The 21945-nt window shown below is 41.0% G+C and overlaps 1 protein-coding gene across 1 annotated transcript in view; it reads left to right on the forward strand.

The window, feature by feature from the left end:
* Window positions 1–21945, forward strand: part of plekhb1 (pleckstrin homology domain containing B1) — a 186903-nt gene that overhangs the window by 93576 nt on the left and 71382 nt on the right. Inside the window, exon 4 of the mRNA XM_063054912.1 lies at window positions 14619–14658. Within this exon, the coding sequence (XP_062910982.1) occupies window positions 14619–14658 (40 nt within the window). The remainder of the gene's footprint in view (window positions 1–14618; window positions 14659–21945) is intronic.

The following is a 21945-nucleotide window of genomic DNA, read 5'->3' on the forward strand; positions in this document are numbered from 1 at the left end:
GTCAACAGCAGTCCAAAATCTAATGGTCACTTGTGGCAGTGCTATAATGAGTTAGGAAGTCATGCAGCATTGCCAACAACAATGCAACCTTTTGCACTAATCAGTGCATTCTATGCATGTTTTGAATAGAAAAGCGATTGGAATATCACCATCTGTCCAAATGACCTCCATGTACCTGTACCCATATTCACCACTGCGGACTTAATATCAGTCTTCCGGAGAGTGAACCCATGGAAAGCATCTGGCTTGGATGGTTCTGAAACATATCCTTAGATCCTGTGCTGATCTGCTGGGCAGGGGTGTTTGCAGAGATTTTTAACCTCTCCCTGATTCAATCTGAGGTTTCCAGCTGCTTTAAGAATACCACTATCATCCTGGTAACTTAAGAAAAACAAGGTAACATGCCTTAATGAAAACTGCCCGCTGGCTCTGACATTGCCATCATGAAGTGCTTAGGGAGCCTGGTCATAGCACACATTAACTAAGCCTCCCAGACATCCTCAACCCACTGCAATTTGTCTACCGCTGTAACAGTTCCATGACAGGCTCCATCTCCTCGGCCTTTCCTTATCTCTAGAGCATCTTGACAGTAAAGACTCCTATGTCAGCCTATTGTTTATCGACTACAGCCCTGCCTTCAGTACTATATTTATAAACTCCCAATTTAATCTCCAAACTCCTAGACTCCTGTGCAACTAGATCCTTGACTTCCTGACCAATAGAGCACAAGTAGTAAGGATATGCAGCAACCTCTCTACAACAATTATTCTCAATACTGGTGTCCACACAGCTGTGTCCTCTCTATGCACTCTCTATACACGCACAACTGTGTGTATCCTGCTTTAATTCCATCTGTAAGTTTGCAAAAGATAGGAAGGGGAGCAGTGCACATGCTCCTGTTTCCATCAGTGGTGCTGAGGTTGAGAAGGTTGAGAGCTTCAAGTTGCTAAGAGTGAACAGCACCAATAGTCTGTCCTAGTCCAAGTGCATTAATGCCATGGCCAAGAAATTCCCAACAGCACCTCTACCTTCTCAGGAGGATGAACAAATTTAGCATATTCCCTTTCACCTTCAGTAATCTTTATTGATGCACCAGAGCATGGACCCCACCATCCAGGCCATGTTCTCTTCTTGTTGCTGCCATCAGGAAGAAGATACAGGAGCCCTGGGACCCACACCACCAGGTTCAAGAACAGCTATTACCCCTCACCCGGCAGGCTCTTGAACCAGAAGGGAAGTTCAGTCAACTTCACTCTCCGCAACACTGAGCTCTTCCCACAACCTATTCTTTCACTTTCAAGCACTCTTCATCTCATGTTTTCGATATTTATTTCTTATTTATTAATTATTACTATTTTGGTTTTTTTGTATTTGTCGAGTCTGTTGTATTTTGCACATTGGCTGTTAGTTGTATGCAGATTTTCACTGAACCTACTATGTGTCTTTGTATTTACTGAGAATGCCCAGAAGAAAATGAATCTCATGGATGTATATGGAGACATATATGTACTTTGATAATAAATTTACTTTCAATTTTGAAAGAAAGCATCCTGTCTGGATGGATACTGTAAAGGCTTGGTATGGAAACTGTTCTGGCAGTAATTACAGGTACTGGTGAACAATGGGTTAAATATCTCCTTTAGCTGAGGACAAGGAACATTAACAACTGGAGATTTTGTTTTAGTTTTATAAAAAAGCATGATTTTTGAAACCTGGGGTTTAATTTAATTCTCTACTTTCTATGACTGGTGTAAGGTTCCATACTTTTCCTGATTGGTTATGAATGTCAAACATGAGGGCATCATCGTGGCCTGATTCTATACTTAGCTGATACACGTCCATGCATGTTGCAACAGGAGTCATCGCTTAGCTACTCCTTTCATTGACCCAGAGGCACTGATGTTACCAACAGAATCCCTGCTGAGTTCAGTTAACCCCTGAAGTAAGGAACCTGTACTGTCACTGGTTTAGATAGCTGAAACATCAGAGCTGTTGCTTTATTTCCTTAACAATATTTTCAGATGAATGACTTAATCAGATAAGTAACAACTGAATATTTTGGACAAATTAGTTTGGCGGTGTTCTGATGTTCTGGTTTATTAGATCTGTAATGGCTGCAAGAATTTTGAGCCTCTACACTCACTGCACAAGGCTTATCAAGGTTACACATTCTGTTCAAGTTATTAGAGCTCTTGATTAATGCAGCTGGATTATCTGAAAATTGCCTCAATCACTCACTGCCTGTTTCACGTGAATGCTTCAAAGGAAGGCTATAAAAATAATTTTATTTCCTCCTTCACCCAACCCCCCGCCTTTGCCTTCCCACCTCCACATTCCATTAGATGATCCCGCCATTGATACAGGGCTGCCCTTCATTGCTATATAACCTTTTGCTTAACTGCCAGAGGCTAACTGATGAATGCAATGGTTCTCTCCTGAAGCGCTTTTCTCTTTTAAAAAAACATTTCAATGTCAAGGGCAGCCAACAGCCCTTTGAAAGCTGCTGGTGCCCGAGACTACAATTCCGGACCCCCACCCCGGAGCTTCCACTTTCAAAGCGCTAGAGGGACAATCTATGCGGCAACATCAGTGTCACCTACATCCTAAGAACAATGAAGCAAAAAGACACAGAACCTTGTGGGATTATCTGTTGATTTGCACACATTAATTCCTGCTACGCACTGCCAGAATAGAACAATCTACGCTAGATGTTCAAATTCATTAAGTCTGTCTTACTATTTAACTATGCAATATCTGATTCTCTGACTATACAACCAGAGTGCCTTTTGTATTCTCAGAGGGCTTTGATGAACAATAACCTCAACAAGCGAAAGAATAAAGAAGTGTCTGAAGGTTTGGTTTCTAGGATGCTCTTGTATTGTTCAAATAAAAATGTCAGTATATGATTAAGGAATCAGCATAATATTCTGTTTAAGCATCGGCTGTTTGACAATTTAACAGTCTTTGTCCCATTGCAATATCCTGACTGGGTGATGACTGCAAGCTTTAGAAAAATCTATGAGAGAACTGAGTATAATTGCAATGAATGATGTAAATCAGCTGATATTATCTTAATTGAAAGATAACTTTCTGAACAGTAAGGGGATTATGAAAAAAGTGTGCTTCGCTTTCAGCAGTGTAAATACAAATTACACTGAATTTGTTTCCATCCCTAACAATATTCTTGGATACCAGGTCAGATGCCTGGTTACTTACAGGTCACTTTCAAGATTCAAGATTGTTTAATGTAATTTCCAGTACACAAGTGTAAAGGAGAATGAATTAATTGTTACTCTGAATCCAATGCAGCACAAAAAAATGATAAAGAGCACAATAAATATAAATACATAAGATAACTTATATACATAGACTGATTGTATGTCCATAAGGTGATGCTAGGCACAGGAGTGTCTGTACATAAGGTGACTGACAGGAAATGATAAAGCAGTGGTGGAGGTGTTGATCAGGCTTACAGCTTGGGGAAAGTAACTATTTCTGAGCCTGGTGGTTCTGGCGTGGATGCTACATAACCTCTTCCCTGATAAGAGTGGGACAAACAGTCCATGAGCAGGGTGTGTGGCCCTTCATGATGTCACTGGCCTTTTTCTAGCATCTTTCCGTGTATACCTCCTTGATAGCAGGTAGGCTGGTGCCAGTGATGCATTGGACAGTTTTGACCACATGTTGTAGAGATTTCCTGTCCACTGCAGTGTAGTTTCTGACCCATGCCATGATGCAGCTTGCTAGGATGCTCTCTACTGCTCATCTGTAGAATGACATGAGTATACATAGATGAGCATAGTCCAACTCACATCAGCCTCTTCAGAAAGCAGAGGCATTGGTGAGCTTTCCCGATTGTGTGGAATGTGTTCTGGGACCATGAGAGGTTGTGTGAGATGTGCAGTCTCAGGAGTTACTGCTATGGCATCTGTCGTAGAGCAGTTCTGTTGGTAAGCATATCGGTGAATGTCCACTGTGACCGGAATGGACTTTTTCATATGCGCCATTACCAACCGTCAAAGGCACTTTGTAACAATTGGCATCAATCTACTGGGCGGTTTTTGAAGTTGTAGAGTTCTTTGGCACAGGGATGATGGTGGCTAATATGAGCATGTGGGGCAACAACCTGGATGATTGAAGCGTTGAAAATATCCATGAATATGTCAGTGAGCTGGTGTGCACACCCCCTGAGTACTCAGCCTGGGGTGTTGTCTGATCCATCTGCTTTATGGAGATGAACTCTCAGCAGAGTCCTTCTCATGTCTGCTGCTGTTTGCTCATCTGGAAAGCGGGTGGCTTTCGTGGCTGGTGTTGTTTTGCAAGCCTTGAAGAGTGCAGAGAAGTTGCTTAGAGCATCAGGAGGGAGGCATCACCTGTAGAGTCGATGCTGTCTTGCCTTGCGTGGTCAGTAATACCCATGATGCCCACAAACAAGAGAAAATCTGCAGATGCTGGAAATCCAAAGCAACACACACAAAATGCTGGAGGAACTCAACAGGCCAGGCAGCATCAATGCAAAAGATGAAGGGTCTTGGCCCAAAACGTCAATTGTTTACTCTTTTTCATAGATACTGCCTGGCCTGCTGAGTTCCTCCAGCACTCTGTGTGTGTTCTCATGATGCCCAAGCACCACTGGGGTTTGTTTTTAGAAAGGTATTCCTGAATCTTTTGTGCATAGCCAGTGTTTTCCCTCTTGATGCCCAAGGTAAGATTTCACTATATACACGCACAGTAGATTCTGATTAATTGGGACACATCGGGACCAGTGCATTTGGGCCCAATTAGGCAAAGTTTCATGGAAATATTTAAAAGGGTGCAGAAATCGACAAACTACCTTTTAACTGAGTAGCAAATGATGCACTTAGATAAAGTACGGAACAAATTAGAACACTACCAATACTACTACAGCACTATAAAATTGTGAACTAGTTCCTAATAGTTATCAATGGAGGAACTCGTCCAGTGTATGCTGTGTTCTTTAATTAACCGTAAATGAACAAAATCAGCACAGACACCTAGTGCAGATATTGAACTGCATTTCATGGCTGCCTGTCAGGAGATGAATCTCAAGGTTGTATAATATATACATACTTGGATAATAAAGTGTACTTTGATTGCCTTTGTACAATGCTTTTTGATGATTGCATCCTCCAAGTCTTCATTTTCATTGTAACGTTCAACATGATTGTCTGTTCCTTCAAATTTTTTTGTAAGTCGTAACTCATTTTCACTCCTGGCTGTTTCTGGTAGCTCTAAGCCTGAACGCTTGAAACCACAGTCAGCAACACTATTCTGAATTGTCTTGCTGCTTATTTCTTGCCAATTATCAGTGATAAAAATCACTGCTTTTTGAACACAAATACACGCAACTGATGCAATTTAAAAACTGTTTGCTCTCAGCACGGTGTAGTGTCTAACAGCCACCCAAGCGCACATGACTGACGCTAGTTAGAACCTGTCGGCAACACTCTCCTGTCCCAGTTAAGCGGTGCAGTGAGCCAAGTAAACGAAGGGAATCCCGGCTATTTTTTGATTAGTTTTTGTTCTTTAAGAGTTGTCCCAAATAAGCAGCCCTGATTTACCAATGGCCCAATTAACCAGAATTCACTGTGTGTGTGTGTGTTTATGTGTGTGTGTACACATATAGTATACATATATATTTTTATTTGCACAATTTGTCTTCTTTTACACATTGATTGGCAGTCTTTATTTATGCATAGTTTTTCAAAAATTCTATTGTATTTCTTTATTTCCCTGCAAATGCCTGCAAGAAAATTTATCTCAAGGTAATATATGGTGATATATATGTCCTTTGATAATAAGTTTACCTTGTCTTTGAACTTTTTGTATCCATATAACTAAACTACAATGCCATTGTATCTTTGTCCCTTTAGAGTGTGCACTGACTTTATTTACACAGATGAATCAGTCTCCTAATATTTTATTCTATATTGAAGTATACATTTTATTAGACTGGAGTAATAGAATCCTTTTCCTATGCATTATACTAGAAAGATGATTCTTATTTTCAGATGCATGTTAAAACTGCTGATTGGTTTGACATTGACATTCAGCATACCTTGGAACTCACCTTGCAAAAATTGCAACCTATTATTACAGGAGTATTTTTAAATTCTCACAGCTTGTGGAAGTGATATATCTCTGTTGAATTCCCTGCAGCTTGAGTGTTAAATGTGGTTCAGTAACAAAACATGAAGCAGTTATTTTAAAAAATTAACAGATCACTGCCGTTAGGTCAAAAGATTGAACCTTAAGAATCCGATGACAGAACAAAATATATTTTTTGCCCTGACATCTTCATGTGAGGAGAGTCACAGTGTTTTATCTCCACCCTTTAATTCTTTTCTGTTGGAGATTTGTTTTATTATTCTTGTAATTAGCTTAGTGTTATATTGTGCGAGATATGCGTTGCACTGTGTGTGCTTTCGAGATGATGAGGTCCCTAGTCATGTGAAAACTCACCAAGGAATTGCAGTGCTCATTTAATTTCCTGTTACATGTAGCTGTATCATTCTGTGCTGCAGGTACTGGCTGTGTTTCAAGAATTACCAAACATGAAATGACAGATATTTATATCCTTATAACACAACTCAAAACTCTAGGTGGGGTAATAAGATTGTCATGATTGCACTGAGCCCTCAGCGGCCACTTTATTAGGCACACCTGCACTCCAACTTGTTAATGCAAATATTTAATCAGCCAATCATGTGGCAGAGACTCAATGCATAAAAGCATGCAGACATGGTCAAGAGGTTCAGTTGTTGTTTAGAACAAACATCAAAATGGGGAAGAAATATGATCTAAGTGACTTTGGCCGTGAAATGATTGCTGGTGCCAGAATGGTGTGAAAAACAAAAAAAATCCAGTGAGCAGCAGTTTGTGGGTGAAAGTGCTTTGTTTAATGAGGGAGGTCAGAGGAGAATAGCCGGACTGGTTCAGGCTGGCAGGAAGGCGACTAACTCAAATAACCATGCGTTACAACAGTATTGTGCAGAAGAGCGTCTTTGAACACACAACACATCAAACCTCGAAGTGGATGGGCTACAGCAACAGAAGACCACAAATATGGTCACTTTAGTAGGTACAGAATCTTTTCCGCGTATTTGTTAAAAAATATGATGAAACGATTCAGATACTCTGAAGTTAATTAGATTTATCTCCATGTTCTCGTCTCATGACATAAAAGGAGGCCATTCTGCCCATTGAGTCTATGCAGCTCTCAGAGCATCTCCATCGGTCCTGTTACCCATTTACTTCCCTCTAATCCAATCTCTCTAACATGTTATCATTGACTTCCCATATTCTCCTGCAAACACGTGCACGAGAATTGACCTGCAGTGGTCAATTATCCCACCAATTAGCACATTTTTTGGGACCTTAGTAGAAACCCAGAGCACTCAGGGCAACTCCAGGAGGTCAAAGGGAGAACATGCAAACTCCACATAGACAGCTCCCTCTGTCAGGATTGAACTCAAATCACTGAAGCGTTGCAGCAGCAGCAATAATTGTTGGGCCATTCTTCCCTCCTGCTGTTTGCTGGCATTGAATCAAAACCATGTCAGTACCACAGGGATATCTTGGAGGAAGTTCTGAGCTTCTTATACTTCACCTGTTTCTTAAAACGGGATTATAATCTTTAAATGAGGGGAGGGGGAGAATCTCGTTGAAATCTAATTGGATATTGAAAGGACTAGATAGAGTGGACGTGGAGAGAATGTTTCCAACAGTGAGGGAGTTTGGGACCAGAGGGCACAGCCTTAGAATACAAGGACCTCCCTTTAGAACAGAAATAAGGAGGAATTTCATTAGCCAGAGGATGGTGAATCTGTGGAATTCATTGCTAAAGACAGCTGTGGAGCCTAATTCATTGGTATATTAAAAATGGAGGTTGATAGGTTCTTGTTTAGTAAGGGTGTCAAAGGCTCCAGGAAGAAGGCAGGAGAATGGGGTTTGAAAGAGAAAATAAATCAGCCAAAATTGAATGGCAGAGCAGACTCAATGGACCAAATGACCTACAGTAATTCAGCTCCGATGTTATGGGCTTATGGTCTCTGTTGATGCTTGACAATAACGTGGTTCAGAGACATGTAAGAAGGATCCAGCACATGGCTCTTGCATTTGATGGCTCAGCATCTGTTCTTCCACTGTTATTCCCAATTTACTCAGAAAGGCCCATGTAGTAAGAGTTCTGAGAAGAAGCCAGGTTCAGCTTTGTTCTCTGGACAATAATATCAATAGGAAATTGAAGAAATAATTCATGGGCGAGGGGGGATTAAGGCCATATTTGCAACCTCCTGGAGTCATGCTGTACAGAAACAGACCCTTCAGCCTACTGTGTCAGTGTATCAAGCACCCATTGATACCAACTCCATTTCATTCACCCCACATTCCCATTAATTCTCCCAGATCGTATTAGTCCTAATTCACACTGTGCAATTAACTAACGAGCCAACTTAACAGACCACTGCTGTCTGATCAAAAAAAATTGAACCAAATTAAATAAACTTGAGAGATTCCACACAAGAACAAAATATTTTTCTTCCTGAAACTGTCATGTGAGAAGGTCCATAGTGTTTTCCCCCTCCCTTCAATTCTTTTCCTTTTGAGATTTCTGTTAGAGAACCCCTCAAGGAATTTGGGCTTTATATTTGGAGTAGCTTTAATTTTAGGAAGAAAAGAAAAAGAATGTCATTTTCTTCCTAAACTTAGATGATATAATGCTACTCCTTACATAAAGCCCAAATTCTACATGAGGTTATGCCACACCTTCACCAGTAACAACCCAAACCATTCTGACTGGGTATTTCTGACCTACCTTAAAGAGATCAAGATTGTGAGTCTGGTAATGTAGCAACTTACCTACTTGCCCTTCAAGCACAAGAAGAATAAAAGCTGGTTAACTGTATCTTGACAAGTGTAAACATTTGTAAAACTGTTAAACCCTGTGATCACTTTACAGTGTCTGCATCTAGAAATAGTTAAATTTGGGACCTAGAGTTATTCTTTGGGCGAGCTTCCAGCAGCTGATCTGTCTCTACTGGCAGGGGCCACTTGTCTCATTGGCTTTGATCCAAAGCTATGTCCTTTGAGGACTGAAGCAGGGCAAGCTCTCTTGCTCCCCTGGACCCTGTAGCAATTGGTGTTTAAATGTACTGAGGAGCCATGAGCAAAATAGACTCGGGGCCAGCTTGTGGCTGTTGATTAGAAGTTACATCTCCTCAGAATATGAAACTCCAATACATTCTCACACCAGCAACTATTCAACTTCTCATCCCCATGGTGACCAGCTATGTCTGCGCCTTGTGTGAGACCAGGGTTGTTTGCCACTTACTCACTGTAGCCTTTCAATAATAAGAAAAAGGAAATCTGCTGTATTGTATCTTCACATGTATAAACATGTGTCAAAGTGTGCAGCTCTGTCCATTACTAATTCTGTAAACATTGCGGTGAAACCTTGGGTTTTTCAAGTTCAAAGTCTGAAGTAAATTTATTATCAAAGTACATATACTACCCTGAGGTTCATTCTCTTGTTGGCATTAACAGTAGACACAAAGAAATTCAATAGAATCATTGAAAACTGCACAAAAATGATGGACAATCAATGTGCAAAAGAAGACAAACTATGTAAATACAAAAAAAATTCCAGGGTTCCAGGGTAAAGCGATAGCTACTTATTCAGTTACTCGTTGACTTCCCTCCAGTCTAACGCCTGATGCTCTGTACATTCCTTTTGAATATCCTTCAGTGAAATTCCTTTCACAAAGCTAATTTTAACTCATTGCAGATTTTTTTTTTGCTTCTTTAAATTTGAAGATCCATCAGAAGTTTCTAGGAGCTGGAGGTAGTAAGGGAGCATAGGCCTGTAATCTATATTCAGATTAGGACTAATTTTCACACTTTTCCCTTTCATTACAAGGTCCCAGGTTTCCCTGGCTTTCAATAACAAACAGATCAGGATGCTCAGCATCTAGGATAGCTTCAAGGAGTGATGCCTCAAAAAGGCAGCATCCATCATTAAGGAACCCCACCACCCATGACATGCCCTCTTCTCATTGCTACGATCAGGAAAGACAGACAGGAGCCTGAATGCACACATTCAATGGTTCAGGAATAGCTTCTTCTCCTCTGCCATCAGATTCCTGAATGGCACTGAGCACATGAACACTACTACTGTTTTTCTCTTTTTGCACTATATATTTAACTTAACTTTTAAATATATATATAGTTACTGCAATTACAGCATCTTGTGTATGGATTGCAATGTACTGCGGCTGCATAAAAACAAATGACATTATATATACCAGTGATATTAAACCTGATTCTGAGGTCAAATATTAAAGTGAGATGTAAAGTGTGTACTTCCTATCAGAAACAGGGATTACCTACTTTCACTGTGGATTAAGGAGTGTGAAGATGACATGTAGAAAGAGGTGGCGTAGGATCAGAAGATGTAGAACCCTTGTGGGTAGAGTTAAGAAACTGCAAGTGTAAAAAGACCCCGATGGGAGTTATATACAGGCCTCTGAACAGTAGCCAGGATGTGGGCTACAAATTACAACGGGAGATAGAAAAGGCTTGTCAAAAGAGCTATGTTAGATGGGGGATTTCAATCCACAGAAAGATTGGGAAATCAGGTTGTGGCTGGATCCCAAAAGAGAAAATTTGTAGACTGCCTACAAAATTGCTTTTTAGAGCAGCCTGTGGTTGAGCCCACCAAAGTATCAGCTATTCTAGATTGGATGCTGTGTAATGAACTGGATTTGATTAGGGAGCTTAAGGTAAAGGAACCCTTAGGAGGCATTGATCATAATATGTTAGAATTCACTGTGCAATTTGAGAGGGAGAAGCAAAAGTCAGATGTGTCAGTATTACAGTGGTATAAAGGGAAATGCAGAGACATGAGAGAGGATCTGGTCTAAATTGGTTGGAAGGGGACACTAGAAAGGATGACAGCAGAGCAGCAATGGCTGGAGTTTCTGAAAGCAACTCAGAAGACGCAGGATAGATACATCCCAAAGAAGAAGTATTCTGAAGGCTAGATGACACAACCATGGCTGACCAGAGAAGTCAAAGCCAACATAAAAGCAAAAGAGAGGGAAGATAATACAGCGAAAGTTAGTGGGAAGTTAAAGGATTGGAAAACTATTTAAAAAAACAACAGAAGGCAACTCAAAAAGCCATAATGGGGGAAGATGAAATATGAAGGAAAGCTAGCCAACAATATCAAAGAGGATACCAAAAGTTTTTTCAGATATATAAACAGTAAAAGAGAGGTGAGACTAGATATTGGACTATTGGAAAATGACATTGGAGAGTTAACAATGGGGGATAAGGAAATGGTGGATGAACTGAATAAGTATTTTGCATCAGTCTTCACTGTGGAAGACACTAGAAGTATGCCAGACATTCAAAAATGTTAGGGGACAGAAGTGAGTGTAGTTGCTAATACTAGGGAGGAGGTGCATAGGAAACTGAAAGGTCTGAAGGCAGATAAGTCACATGGACCAGATGGACAACACCCCAGGGCTCTGATGGAGATAGCTAAAGAGACGGTGGAGGCAGTAGTAATGATCTTTCAAGAGTCACTAGGTTCTGGAATGGTACTGGAGGACTGAAAAATTGCAAAGTCACTCCACTCTTCAAGAAGGCAGAAGAAAAGAAATTATAAGACAGTTAGCCTGACTTCAGTGGCTCAGAAGATGTTGGAGTCAATTGTTAAGGATATGGCTTCAGAGTATTAGGAGGCGCATGGTTATACAGGCTAAAGTCAGCATGGTTTTTTTAAGGGAAAACCTTGCCTGACATATCTGTTAGAATTCTTTGAGGAAATAACAAGCAGTGTGGACAAAGGAGAATCAGTGGATGTTGTGTACTTGGATTTTCAGAAGGTCTTTGACAAGGTACTGCACATAAGGCTGATCAACAAGATAAGAGCCCGTGGTATTGCAGGGAAGATACTAGCATGGATAAGGCATTGGCTGATTGGGAAGAGGCAATGAGTAGGAATAATGGGAGCCTTTTCTGATTAGTTGTGGATGATTGGTGGTGTTCTCCAGGGTTCAGTGTTGGGTCCTGTTCTTTTCATGTTGTATGTTAGTGATTTGGATGACAGCATTTGTGGCCAAGTTTGCGGACAATATAAAGATAGGTGGAGGCTCAGGTAGTGTTCAGGAAGCAGGGTGGCTGCAGAAGGACTTGCTCAGATTAGGGGAATGTGCAAAGAAGTGGGAAATGGAATACAGTGTCGGGAAGCGTATGGTCATGCATAGACTATTTTTTAATTGGGGAGAAAATTGAAAAACCTGTGGTGCAAAGGATTTGTGAGCCATCATGCAGGATTCTCTAAAGGTTAATTTGCAAGTTGAGTCTGTGGTGAGGAAGGCAAGTACAATGTTTGCATTCATTTTGAAAGGACTAGAATATAAAAACAAGAATGAAAGGCTTATCGTATGAAGAGCAATTGATGGCTCCGGGCCTTTACTCACTGGAATTTAGAAGAATGAAGGGTGGATCTCATTATAATCTATTGAACATTGAAAGGCCTAGATAGAGTGAATGTGGAGAGGACGTTTCCTGTGGGGATGGGGGTGGGGGAGTCTAAGACCAGGTGACACAGTCTGAGAATAGAGGGATATCTATTTAGAATGGAGATGAGGAGGAATTTCTTTAGCTAGAGCACGGGGAATCTGTGGAATTTGTTGTCGCAGGCGGCTGTGGAGGCCAAGTCTTTGGGTGCATTTAAGGCAGAAGTTGGTAGGTTCTTGATGAGTCAGGGTGTGAAAGGTTATGGGGAGAAGGCACTAGAATGGGGTTGAGAGAGAAATGGATCAGCCATGATGAAGTGGCAGAGCAGACTTGATGGGTTGAATGGCTGAATTCTGCTCCCATGTCTTATGGTCTTATGATCTACATGTGACATGTTACAGAACACAGAGCCAATTTTTGGGACTGTCGCAGGCTACTTGGATTTCTGAGTTCCAAATGAACTACACCAGTGAGTTCCACAATTTGCATCATCGGTTGTAAAGCTAACTTAGAAATAAATCTACTTTCTATTCATTTATATGGTGTTCCTGTTAGCATTATGGATTATTTTTCTATTGAGAGTCTTTTTATTTGGCAACATGAAAGCACAAAGAATCACAATCCTGTTCAGTATCCACTCTGTTGCCTTTGACTTTACAAATGCCAGGGAAGATCGTACTAGGAAATGCTTCAGATTATTTTGTTATTTATAGATATAGCCTAGTAACGGGACCTTCCAGCCCAGCAGGCCTGCACCACCCAATTCCATCCACGTGACCATTAACCTACTAACCCATATGTCTTTGGAATGTGGGAATAAACGGGAACTTCCAGTGGAAACCCACCTGGGGAGAACATACAGACCGCGGCGGGAATCGAACCAGGGTCGCTGGCGCTGTAATAGTGTCACACTAACCACTATGCTTCTGTGCCCTCACCCACCCCGCCCCCCCCCGCTGCCTAAATCTTCGTGCTCTAAGATCTGAATAGACCTGTTATATTTCGGCAGTTTGAAATGTTGCATGTGTGATGCAGGATAACAGATTCTGCGTGATCTCTCCAAAAGTGCCGCTAATGCTCACAGTTTGCAAGATGAATGTCGCAGCCGGTCGTCAGCGTGCCTCAGCGTATTGGTTCTCAGAAATTCACCTGTAATTTGATGTTCAGTCAGCTGGAAGATCAGAACAGTCAAAACACCTCCACTTGCATTGGTATTTATTGCACAGCTGATATAGAGTATCATGCCACAGAAGGAGATAGTTTGGCCCATCAGGTCCATGCTAACTCCCAGCATTGAAATCCCATTCTCCTTATTCCTCTCTACCACTACATCTTATTCTCTCTCACTTGTCTGACAATTCCCCTTTCCTTGGTTTGCAATTTACTAAGAGGTAAATTAGATTCCTGAATTAACCTGCAAGCACATCTCTGGAATTGTAGACGGAAACTGGCAAATCCCATGCATTAATGTACAGCACTTGAACCTGAGTGCTTGGGACTGTGAGGCGTCAGCATTAGCTGCTGCATTAACAACAAAATCTACTGTATGGTCATCTTTACCCCTTGAGATCTCTTCTGCATTTCCCTTCTACTATTAATTGTGCATCCTATTATTTTAACATCAAAAGCAACACCTTGATCATGCCTTCTGAAGATGGTAAAGTGACATGGAGATAGATCCTGCTGAGCTGCTGGAGTGTTTCTGTCTGCTTGCCTTTTGTCCAGAATCTGACCCTGAGCCAAAATTGGTAAATGGGTCCAGTAACACAGACAGGTAAAAATGCATCTGCCATCTCCATGTCTATTCTTCACTAGATGAGAAAGAGACAGTCCCAAACTAAACTTCAGATTGCTTGTAAATGGACTGAAATTTGATACATTAACAAGAATATCAAGTGAGATCATTTATGTAATCAATCTAACTCAACTATCTTGCAGTTCAGAAATTGAACTTATTTTTCCCCTAATAATCATTGGATGGATATAAGGTTTCTGTGAATTTTCTTGACATTGTATAGAAAAAATTCTAAAACCAAATCATTGAACTATCTGTTTTATTTTGTGTGTGGCAGGGCATGGAAACTGGCTTTTCTGGAAGCAAAATCCAATGTGGTAAGGGCATGTTTCAAATAGTTTCTACTTTATAACACTTCATCTCATTTGTTTTTTTTAGATTTCTCTAAGCATTATTTAATACACAGATGACAATGAATGAAAATGTACAATATTTAAATAAAACCAAATTTGGATCAGTGAGGTTAAATCATAGGGCCAAATTCAGGGTAGATTAAAAATATCATGTATTTTCGCTCTGTGTTATTATGGGATTGTGACTTAAGTTAAATTTTTCTATAACATGAGGTACATGATTGTTAGTCCTGAATTATTCCAAAAATTTCTCACCATTATGATTTGAATTGAAGTTATGAATAAAAAGGAGTTTTTAATTTCATGCCTGAATATGTGCACCTTGCTCTGCTCAATGTGGTTAATCTCATTCCACACACAAGAAGCTGGAGGAATTCAGTGAGCCAGGCAGCATCTATGGAGAAAAATGGTCAGCCTGCATTTCGGGATGAAAAGTCTTCTCCATTTCACTCCACAGATGCTGTCTGGCACAATGAGTTCCTCCAGTGCCATGTGTACAGCTCCACATTCCAGCATTGATAGTCTCTTGTGTCTCTGCCAACCTCTCGTCGTTTACCCTAAAATTCAAAGTGCATGTTTGTTATTCAAATTCTGTTAAATGTACACCTTGTACTTCATGACACTTATGATGGTGGCCTCTAAAACATTGAACAGTACAGCACAGCACAGGGACAGGCCTGGTAGCCCACAATGTTGTGCCAAACTGATTGACTATAAATTAAACTCGACTAAACTAATCCCTGTACAGCTCTATATCTTCCATTCTCTTCATAGTCACGAGCCTATCGAAGAGCCTCTTAAGTGCCTCTATCGTACTTTGCTTCTAGTACCATCCCTAGCAGAGCATTCCAGGCACACGCCACTCTCTGTGTAAAACAACCTGTCCATCCATCTCCTTTGAACTTATACTCGCTAACATTAAATGCATGCCACACACACAAAATGCTGGTGGAACGCAGCAGGCCAGGCAACATCTATAGGAAGAAGTACAGTTGACATTTCGGGTCGAGACTCTTCGTCAGGACTAGGGTTTTAGACATTTTGACCCTAGGGAGAAAGATACCAGCTGTCTATACTCTATGCTTCTTATAATCTTATAAAATTATATTAGGTCTCCTCTCACCCTCTGTTACTCCAAAGAAAACAACCCAAGTTTGTCCAACATCTCCTCATAGTGCTTGCCCTCCAGTCCAGGCAGCATGCTGATAAACCTCTTCTGCATCCTCTCCAAAGCCTCCACATCCTTCTCAGAATGTGGTGACCAGAACTGAGTACAATATTCTAGACAGAGGTGAATAAGAGTTTTATAAATATGCAAAATAACTTCCTAGCCAAGACCCTTCATCTGTCCCAAGGAAGGGTCTTGGTCTGTAAAGTTGACTCTTTATTCCTTTCCATAGATGCTGCCTGACCTGCTGAGTTCCACCAGCATTTTGTGTGTGTTACTCTGTGTTGTGTCTGTGCACAACTACATATCAATTAAATAAAAGCACGCACGCATGAGGTGCTTTTAACTGGTGTATTCACATTACAGCAAGAGAGAGAGCAATGTGCATGCGTAGACAACAGACCAATACGTTGTGCCAAGGGGGAGGTCATTGCTCTAAAAGAAATAGATCCATACATTACACTTCTCCCCCTTTAGATTAATGCAACTTAAAACTGTGTATGTGCAAAACATTCAGTTTCCCTTTCATAGACCCATATTCCAGATAAACATGTTTTCACAATAACAATCCATAACTAACTTCACTGTTCTAAAGATTCAGTCTATTGGGTGGCACTCTGTTCCTTTCAGGATAGAGCCTCTGGACCTGTGGAGTGGCATCAGGTTTGGTAGGTGTCTTGTCTAAGACACATTCTTGGTTTCTGTGTCACATTGCTGTCAGTGACATGATCATCACTGAGAGGCAAGTCTGGTGACTGCAATGTGTCCGCCCTGTTGGATTCAGTCAACTCAGGTGTGTTCTTGGGTTGAGCATCCAGTATCTGGTCCACATGATGTCTCCATGTCTGGTCTGCAACATCCACTGTGTACATCAGTGGTCCAGTTCTTGTAACTATCCTACCAGGTATCCACTTGTCTTCTCGGCAATCATGCTCTAGAACCTCCTGTCTCGAAGCTCCTTGCTGTTTCACTTGGCAACTGGCTGAACTGTTTATTCTCTACTTCCCTCCAGAGGTCTGATTTCAGGAGGTCTGTGCAAGATCTCAGATTCCTGTTCATGAACAACATTGCAGATGTTTGATTTGTTGTCGCATGAACAGAGTTCTGATTCAATAAAAGGAAGTGGTCCACCTTGTGCTGTAGAAAAATGTTCTCCCTGTCCATCATTTTAATAGACTTCTTGAAGGTTTGGATAAACCTTTTAGCTAACCCATTCATTGCTGGGTGGTGAGGAGCTGACTTGAAATATCTGATGCCATTTTTCTTCATGAAGGGTCGGAATTCTTCTGACATGTAGTGTGGTCGGTTGTCAGTCACAATTTATTCAGGTAAGCTGTTTCTGTGAAGATAGTCCTCAGAGCATAGACAATTTTTGTTGGTGTGGTTGACTTCATTAGGATAACCTCCGGTCACTTCAAATGAGCATCCACAACGATCAAAAACATGGAGTCCATGAATGGCCCAGCAAAATCAACATGTACTCTTTGCCACGGTGATAACAGCCACTCCCACAGATGTAATGGTGCCTGTGGAGGTGCATTTTGAACTTTTTGGCATCCCGAACAGCTTTTGGCCAAGTTTTCAATCTGTTTATCTATTCCCGGCCACCACATGTAGCTCCAGGAGAGACTCTTCATTTTGACTGAACTTAGGTGTCCTTCAACCACTCTGGTGTTCAGTTTAGAGGGAATCACAACATGAGAAGCACACATCAGCGTTCTTTGGCATACCGACAGTTGGTCTCATCTCGCTAAGAACTCTGGAAACACGGGGTTTCCATGAGTTGGCCATTCTTGCATGGTGATGTCATAGACTTTTGGCAATGTCAGATCATTCCTTGTTTCCCTTTGTATTTCGAAATTTGTTGCCGGCAACTGGTCCACCGATGCGGTGTGGAACACTTCTGCTGGGTCACAGTATGAAGACTTTTCTTCTTCAGTTGCCAATAGTGGAAGACGTGACAAGTCATCAGTGTTGCTTGGTATCCTTAAACTCTATGTCATAAGAGTGGGCTCCTAGGAACAGTGCCAATGTTGTAACCAGGTCGCAGTCATCACTGGAATTCCCTTCCTGGGATTGAAAATTGTCACACGGGGCTGGTGATCTGTCACTAGTGTGAATTTTTGTCTCTAAAGGAAGTGGCAGAATTTCTTTTTTCCCCATACTAGACCAAGGGCCTCTCAGTCGATCTGTGCATAGTAGCGATCTGTGCTCCTCAGTGATCTTAAAGCAAAGGCAATCAGATCTATCTTTAAGAATATGTGACAAAACAGCTCCACTGCCATAAGGGGACACATCGCACACCAGTCTGATGGGTCATAGTAGGTGAGCAGTTTGTTGGATATTATTAGTCTCTTTGTTTTCTTGAATGCTTTTTCATATCTTTCAGGCCATTCCCACTTTGCTCCTGTCTGTAGCAGTGTATTCAATGGATGCAGCACTGTAGCAATATTTGGGAGAAATCAGTGGTAGTAGTTTACAAGGCCCAAGTATGACCAGAGTTGCGACACATTTTCCGGTTTGGGTGCCTGTAGCACTGCTTCATTCTTCTCTTGTGACTTAGGTAAGCCATGCTTGTCAGTGATATGTCCACAATATGAGATTTCATTCTTTAAAAAAATCACATTTCCCTCTCTCTTTGCACGCAGACGACACTCACTCAGCCTGGTAAGCACTTTATAATGTTCTGGAGGCGCTCTTCATCTTTTTTGCCAGTCACAATGATGTCATCAAGATAACATTGTGGTTACAAGATTCCTGGTGTATCCTGGAGCACTTGATTGATTGCTCTTTGCCAAATTGCTAGAGCTGATGTGATGCCGAAGACGAGACGATTATACTGGAACAGTCCCTTATGAGTGTTGTTTGTGAGGACTTCCTGCTTGACTCCTCAATCTCCATTTTCAGATAGGCTTGTGACAAGTCAATCTTTGAAAATCTCAAAGATGCAAAAATGTCTTCTGTTCGTGGCTGGGGACACTGCGCAGTATGCAGCACAGGGTTTATGCTCACTCTGAAATACCCACAAATGTGAACAGCTTCAGCCTTCCCTTCCTCGATCACTGGGACAATGGGCATGGCCCAATCACCCCACTCAACCTTGGAGAGAGTTCCAGATGCCTCCAAGCTCTGCAGTTCAGCATCCACTTTAGGATGTAGTGTGTAAGGCACTGAATCCGCTTTATGGAATCTTGGTGTTGCTGTTTCATCCAGTTCAATTCTGGCCTTCATCCCTTTAAGTTTACCAATTCCCTTCTCAAACACCTTCTCGTTAGCATTAAGTAGCTTTTCCAGTCTCTGGTTAGTGCTACCACTTGGGCTGCCATTGCGTGTTGATGCCTCGCTGAGAGCTTTGATTGAGTGCCAGTACAGTTGGATTTTTCTCAACCACTCATGTCTGAAAAGTGCTGGCCCTCCACTTTTCAATGCATAAAGCTCTAACTGTTGTGTTTGGCCTCCACACATCACATTTACTTTCAGTTTTCCTTTGGAAGGCACTTTTTCATCTGCGTAAGTCTTTAGCATCACTGAGGTCTTCTCTAATTGGATCTTAGAAAACAGTCTGTTGTAGTCAGCATCTGGAATTCAGAACAAAGCTGACACTGTATTCATCTCCATTTTCAGTTTTACACCGGACACGTCTATTGTGATCCAGATGACTTTATGACCTGCTTCAGTTATACACAGCAGTTCTAGGCATGACAGTTCATCTTTGTCAGACTCTATGTTGTCTGATTCTGCTTTACATTTGGTAACTTTATGCATTTGCTTAGTTTTGTGTTAGAGACTTTTCACATGGTTGTGCTTTTTGTCTGCCTTGCACTCTCTCTCTATATCAGGGGTAGGCCACCTTAAGCACAAATGATTTTCTAGCATGCATTATTCATTAATTTGAGGAAAAATATAACTAGATGTATCTAAATGGATAATTCCCATATTTCATGGTATTTAGCTGGCCCACCATCTGCTCATTAATACGCGATCTGGCCCACAGAGACAAGAAGGTTGCCGACCCCTGCTCTATTTAATTTTGCGGCATCCTTTGCTACAATCTCTAACAATATTGCAATGGTCAATGCTCATACTAAGTTTAGGACTCTTTCGGATAGTAGCCTCTTTTGAGTGCTTTAACTATGCATACCACATGGCTGTCCCTTAATGTCCATCTCTAAAGTCACAGTATTCGTAAAGTTTGCGCAGTTCTGCAATGTATTCAGAAATGCTTTCATCATTTGACTGATTCCTTTTGTAAAATCTAAATATCTCAGCTATTACCAGTGGTTTAGAGTTCAAGAGATTTTATAAAATTGTAACAATTTCATCGAACGTCTTATTTGCTGTCTTTTCTGGGGTTAATAGGTCGTGTAAGAGACTGTACGTTTTTGCACCCATTAAGCCAAGAAGTGTAGAAACATTGTTTTGTTCCTCCATGTTGTTTGAGTTACGATACAGTTCCATACTCTCGATATTTGACTTCCCAGCCTTAATTAGTTTTATCAAATTTGTCAACTTTCCCGGGTGAAGCCCTCTCTACTTTATTTTCACTTTAAATTCAGCATGTCTTTCAGTGTGTACTATGCGTTGTACTCACGCCTTTGTTAGTGTCCGTGATGGCTTTCTTGGTGCAGTTTAAATCTCGTTGCTTTGTTCCGTAGCTGCCGGTGTAGTTTGTGATATTTTCTGACATTTAGGTTTGTACTTTTCACCAATTTGTTGTGTCTGTGCACAACTTCATATTGATTAAATGAAAGCGCGAGAGATGGCTTTAACTGGTGTATTCACTTTGCACCGAGAGAGAGAGAGAGAAAAAAACAGTCAGCATTCATAGACAACAACACATGTGCGGGCAACAGATCAATATGTAGTACTAAGGGGTGGAGGGGGGTTCATTGCTCTAAAAGAAATAGATCCATACATTACACTCTGAATTTTCTAGCATCTCTAGCGTCTCTTGCATTTATGAACATAACTTCCTGACTCTTGAACTCAATGGCTCAACTAAAACAGGCACGCATGTCGCAAGCCTTCTTTACTGCCCTATCAACATGTGCAGTCACCTTCAGGGAGCTATGGACTTGGACCCCAAGGTCACACTACACATCAATACTGTTATGAGTTTCTTGTGGTCACGTGCACAGCAGTTGCCATACCAAGCCATCATTCATCCAGAAACACCATTAGCAAGGCATGATGCTGCCTGATCTGCTGTTTCCAACCTGATCCTGGTACAGGTGGTTTTACTTCAGATTCCAGCATCATCAGCAGCTTGTATCTCCAGTGTTGTAGACAATTATTAATTGAGTCAATGTTGAGGATTAGCTAATTTATTTATTGTTAGTAGTACAGTATTTTTTTTGTATTTGCTCAGTTTGTCTTCTTTTCCACATTGCTTATTTGTTAGTCTTTGTGAGTAGTTTTTCATTGATTCTCTTGTACTTCTTTGTTCTATTGGGAATGCCTGCAAGAAAATAAACTTCAGGGTGGTATATGGTGACATATACGCACTTTGATAATATATTTTACTTTACTATATTGTCGCCAAACAATTGATACTAGAGCATACAATCATCACAGCGATATTTGATTCTACACTTCGCACTCCCTGGAGTACAAGTCGATAGCAAATAGTAAAAATTTAAATTATAAATCATAAATAGAAAATAGTAAAAAGGAAAGTAAGGTAGTGCAAAAAAACTGAGAGGCAGATCCAGATATTTATGATTATGAAGACACGTAGTGCTCTTTTATTGTCATTTAGTAATGCATGCATTAAGAAATGATAAAATATTTCCTCCGGTGTGATATCATAAAACACAGGACAAACCAAGACTGAAAAAACTAACAAAACCACATAATTATAACATAGAGTTACAAACAGTGTAAACTTGATGAAGAAGTCTGTGAGCACAGTAAAGTTCAAAGTTTCTCAAATGTCACATCTCACGCAGACGGGAGAAGGAAGAAAAAAATCTCCCTGCCATGCCGATCACAATCTGACTCTGAGTCATCCGAAAACTTCGAGCTCTGATCAGCTCTCCGACACCGAGTACTGAGTGCCATCTCTGTCCGAACGATTCGACCTC

Source organism: Mobula hypostoma, chromosome 7 (assembly GCF_963921235.1).
Source record: "Mobula hypostoma chromosome 7, sMobHyp1.1, whole genome shotgun sequence".
Lineage (NCBI taxonomy): Eukaryota > Metazoa > Chordata > Chondrichthyes > Myliobatiformes > Myliobatidae > Mobula > Mobula hypostoma.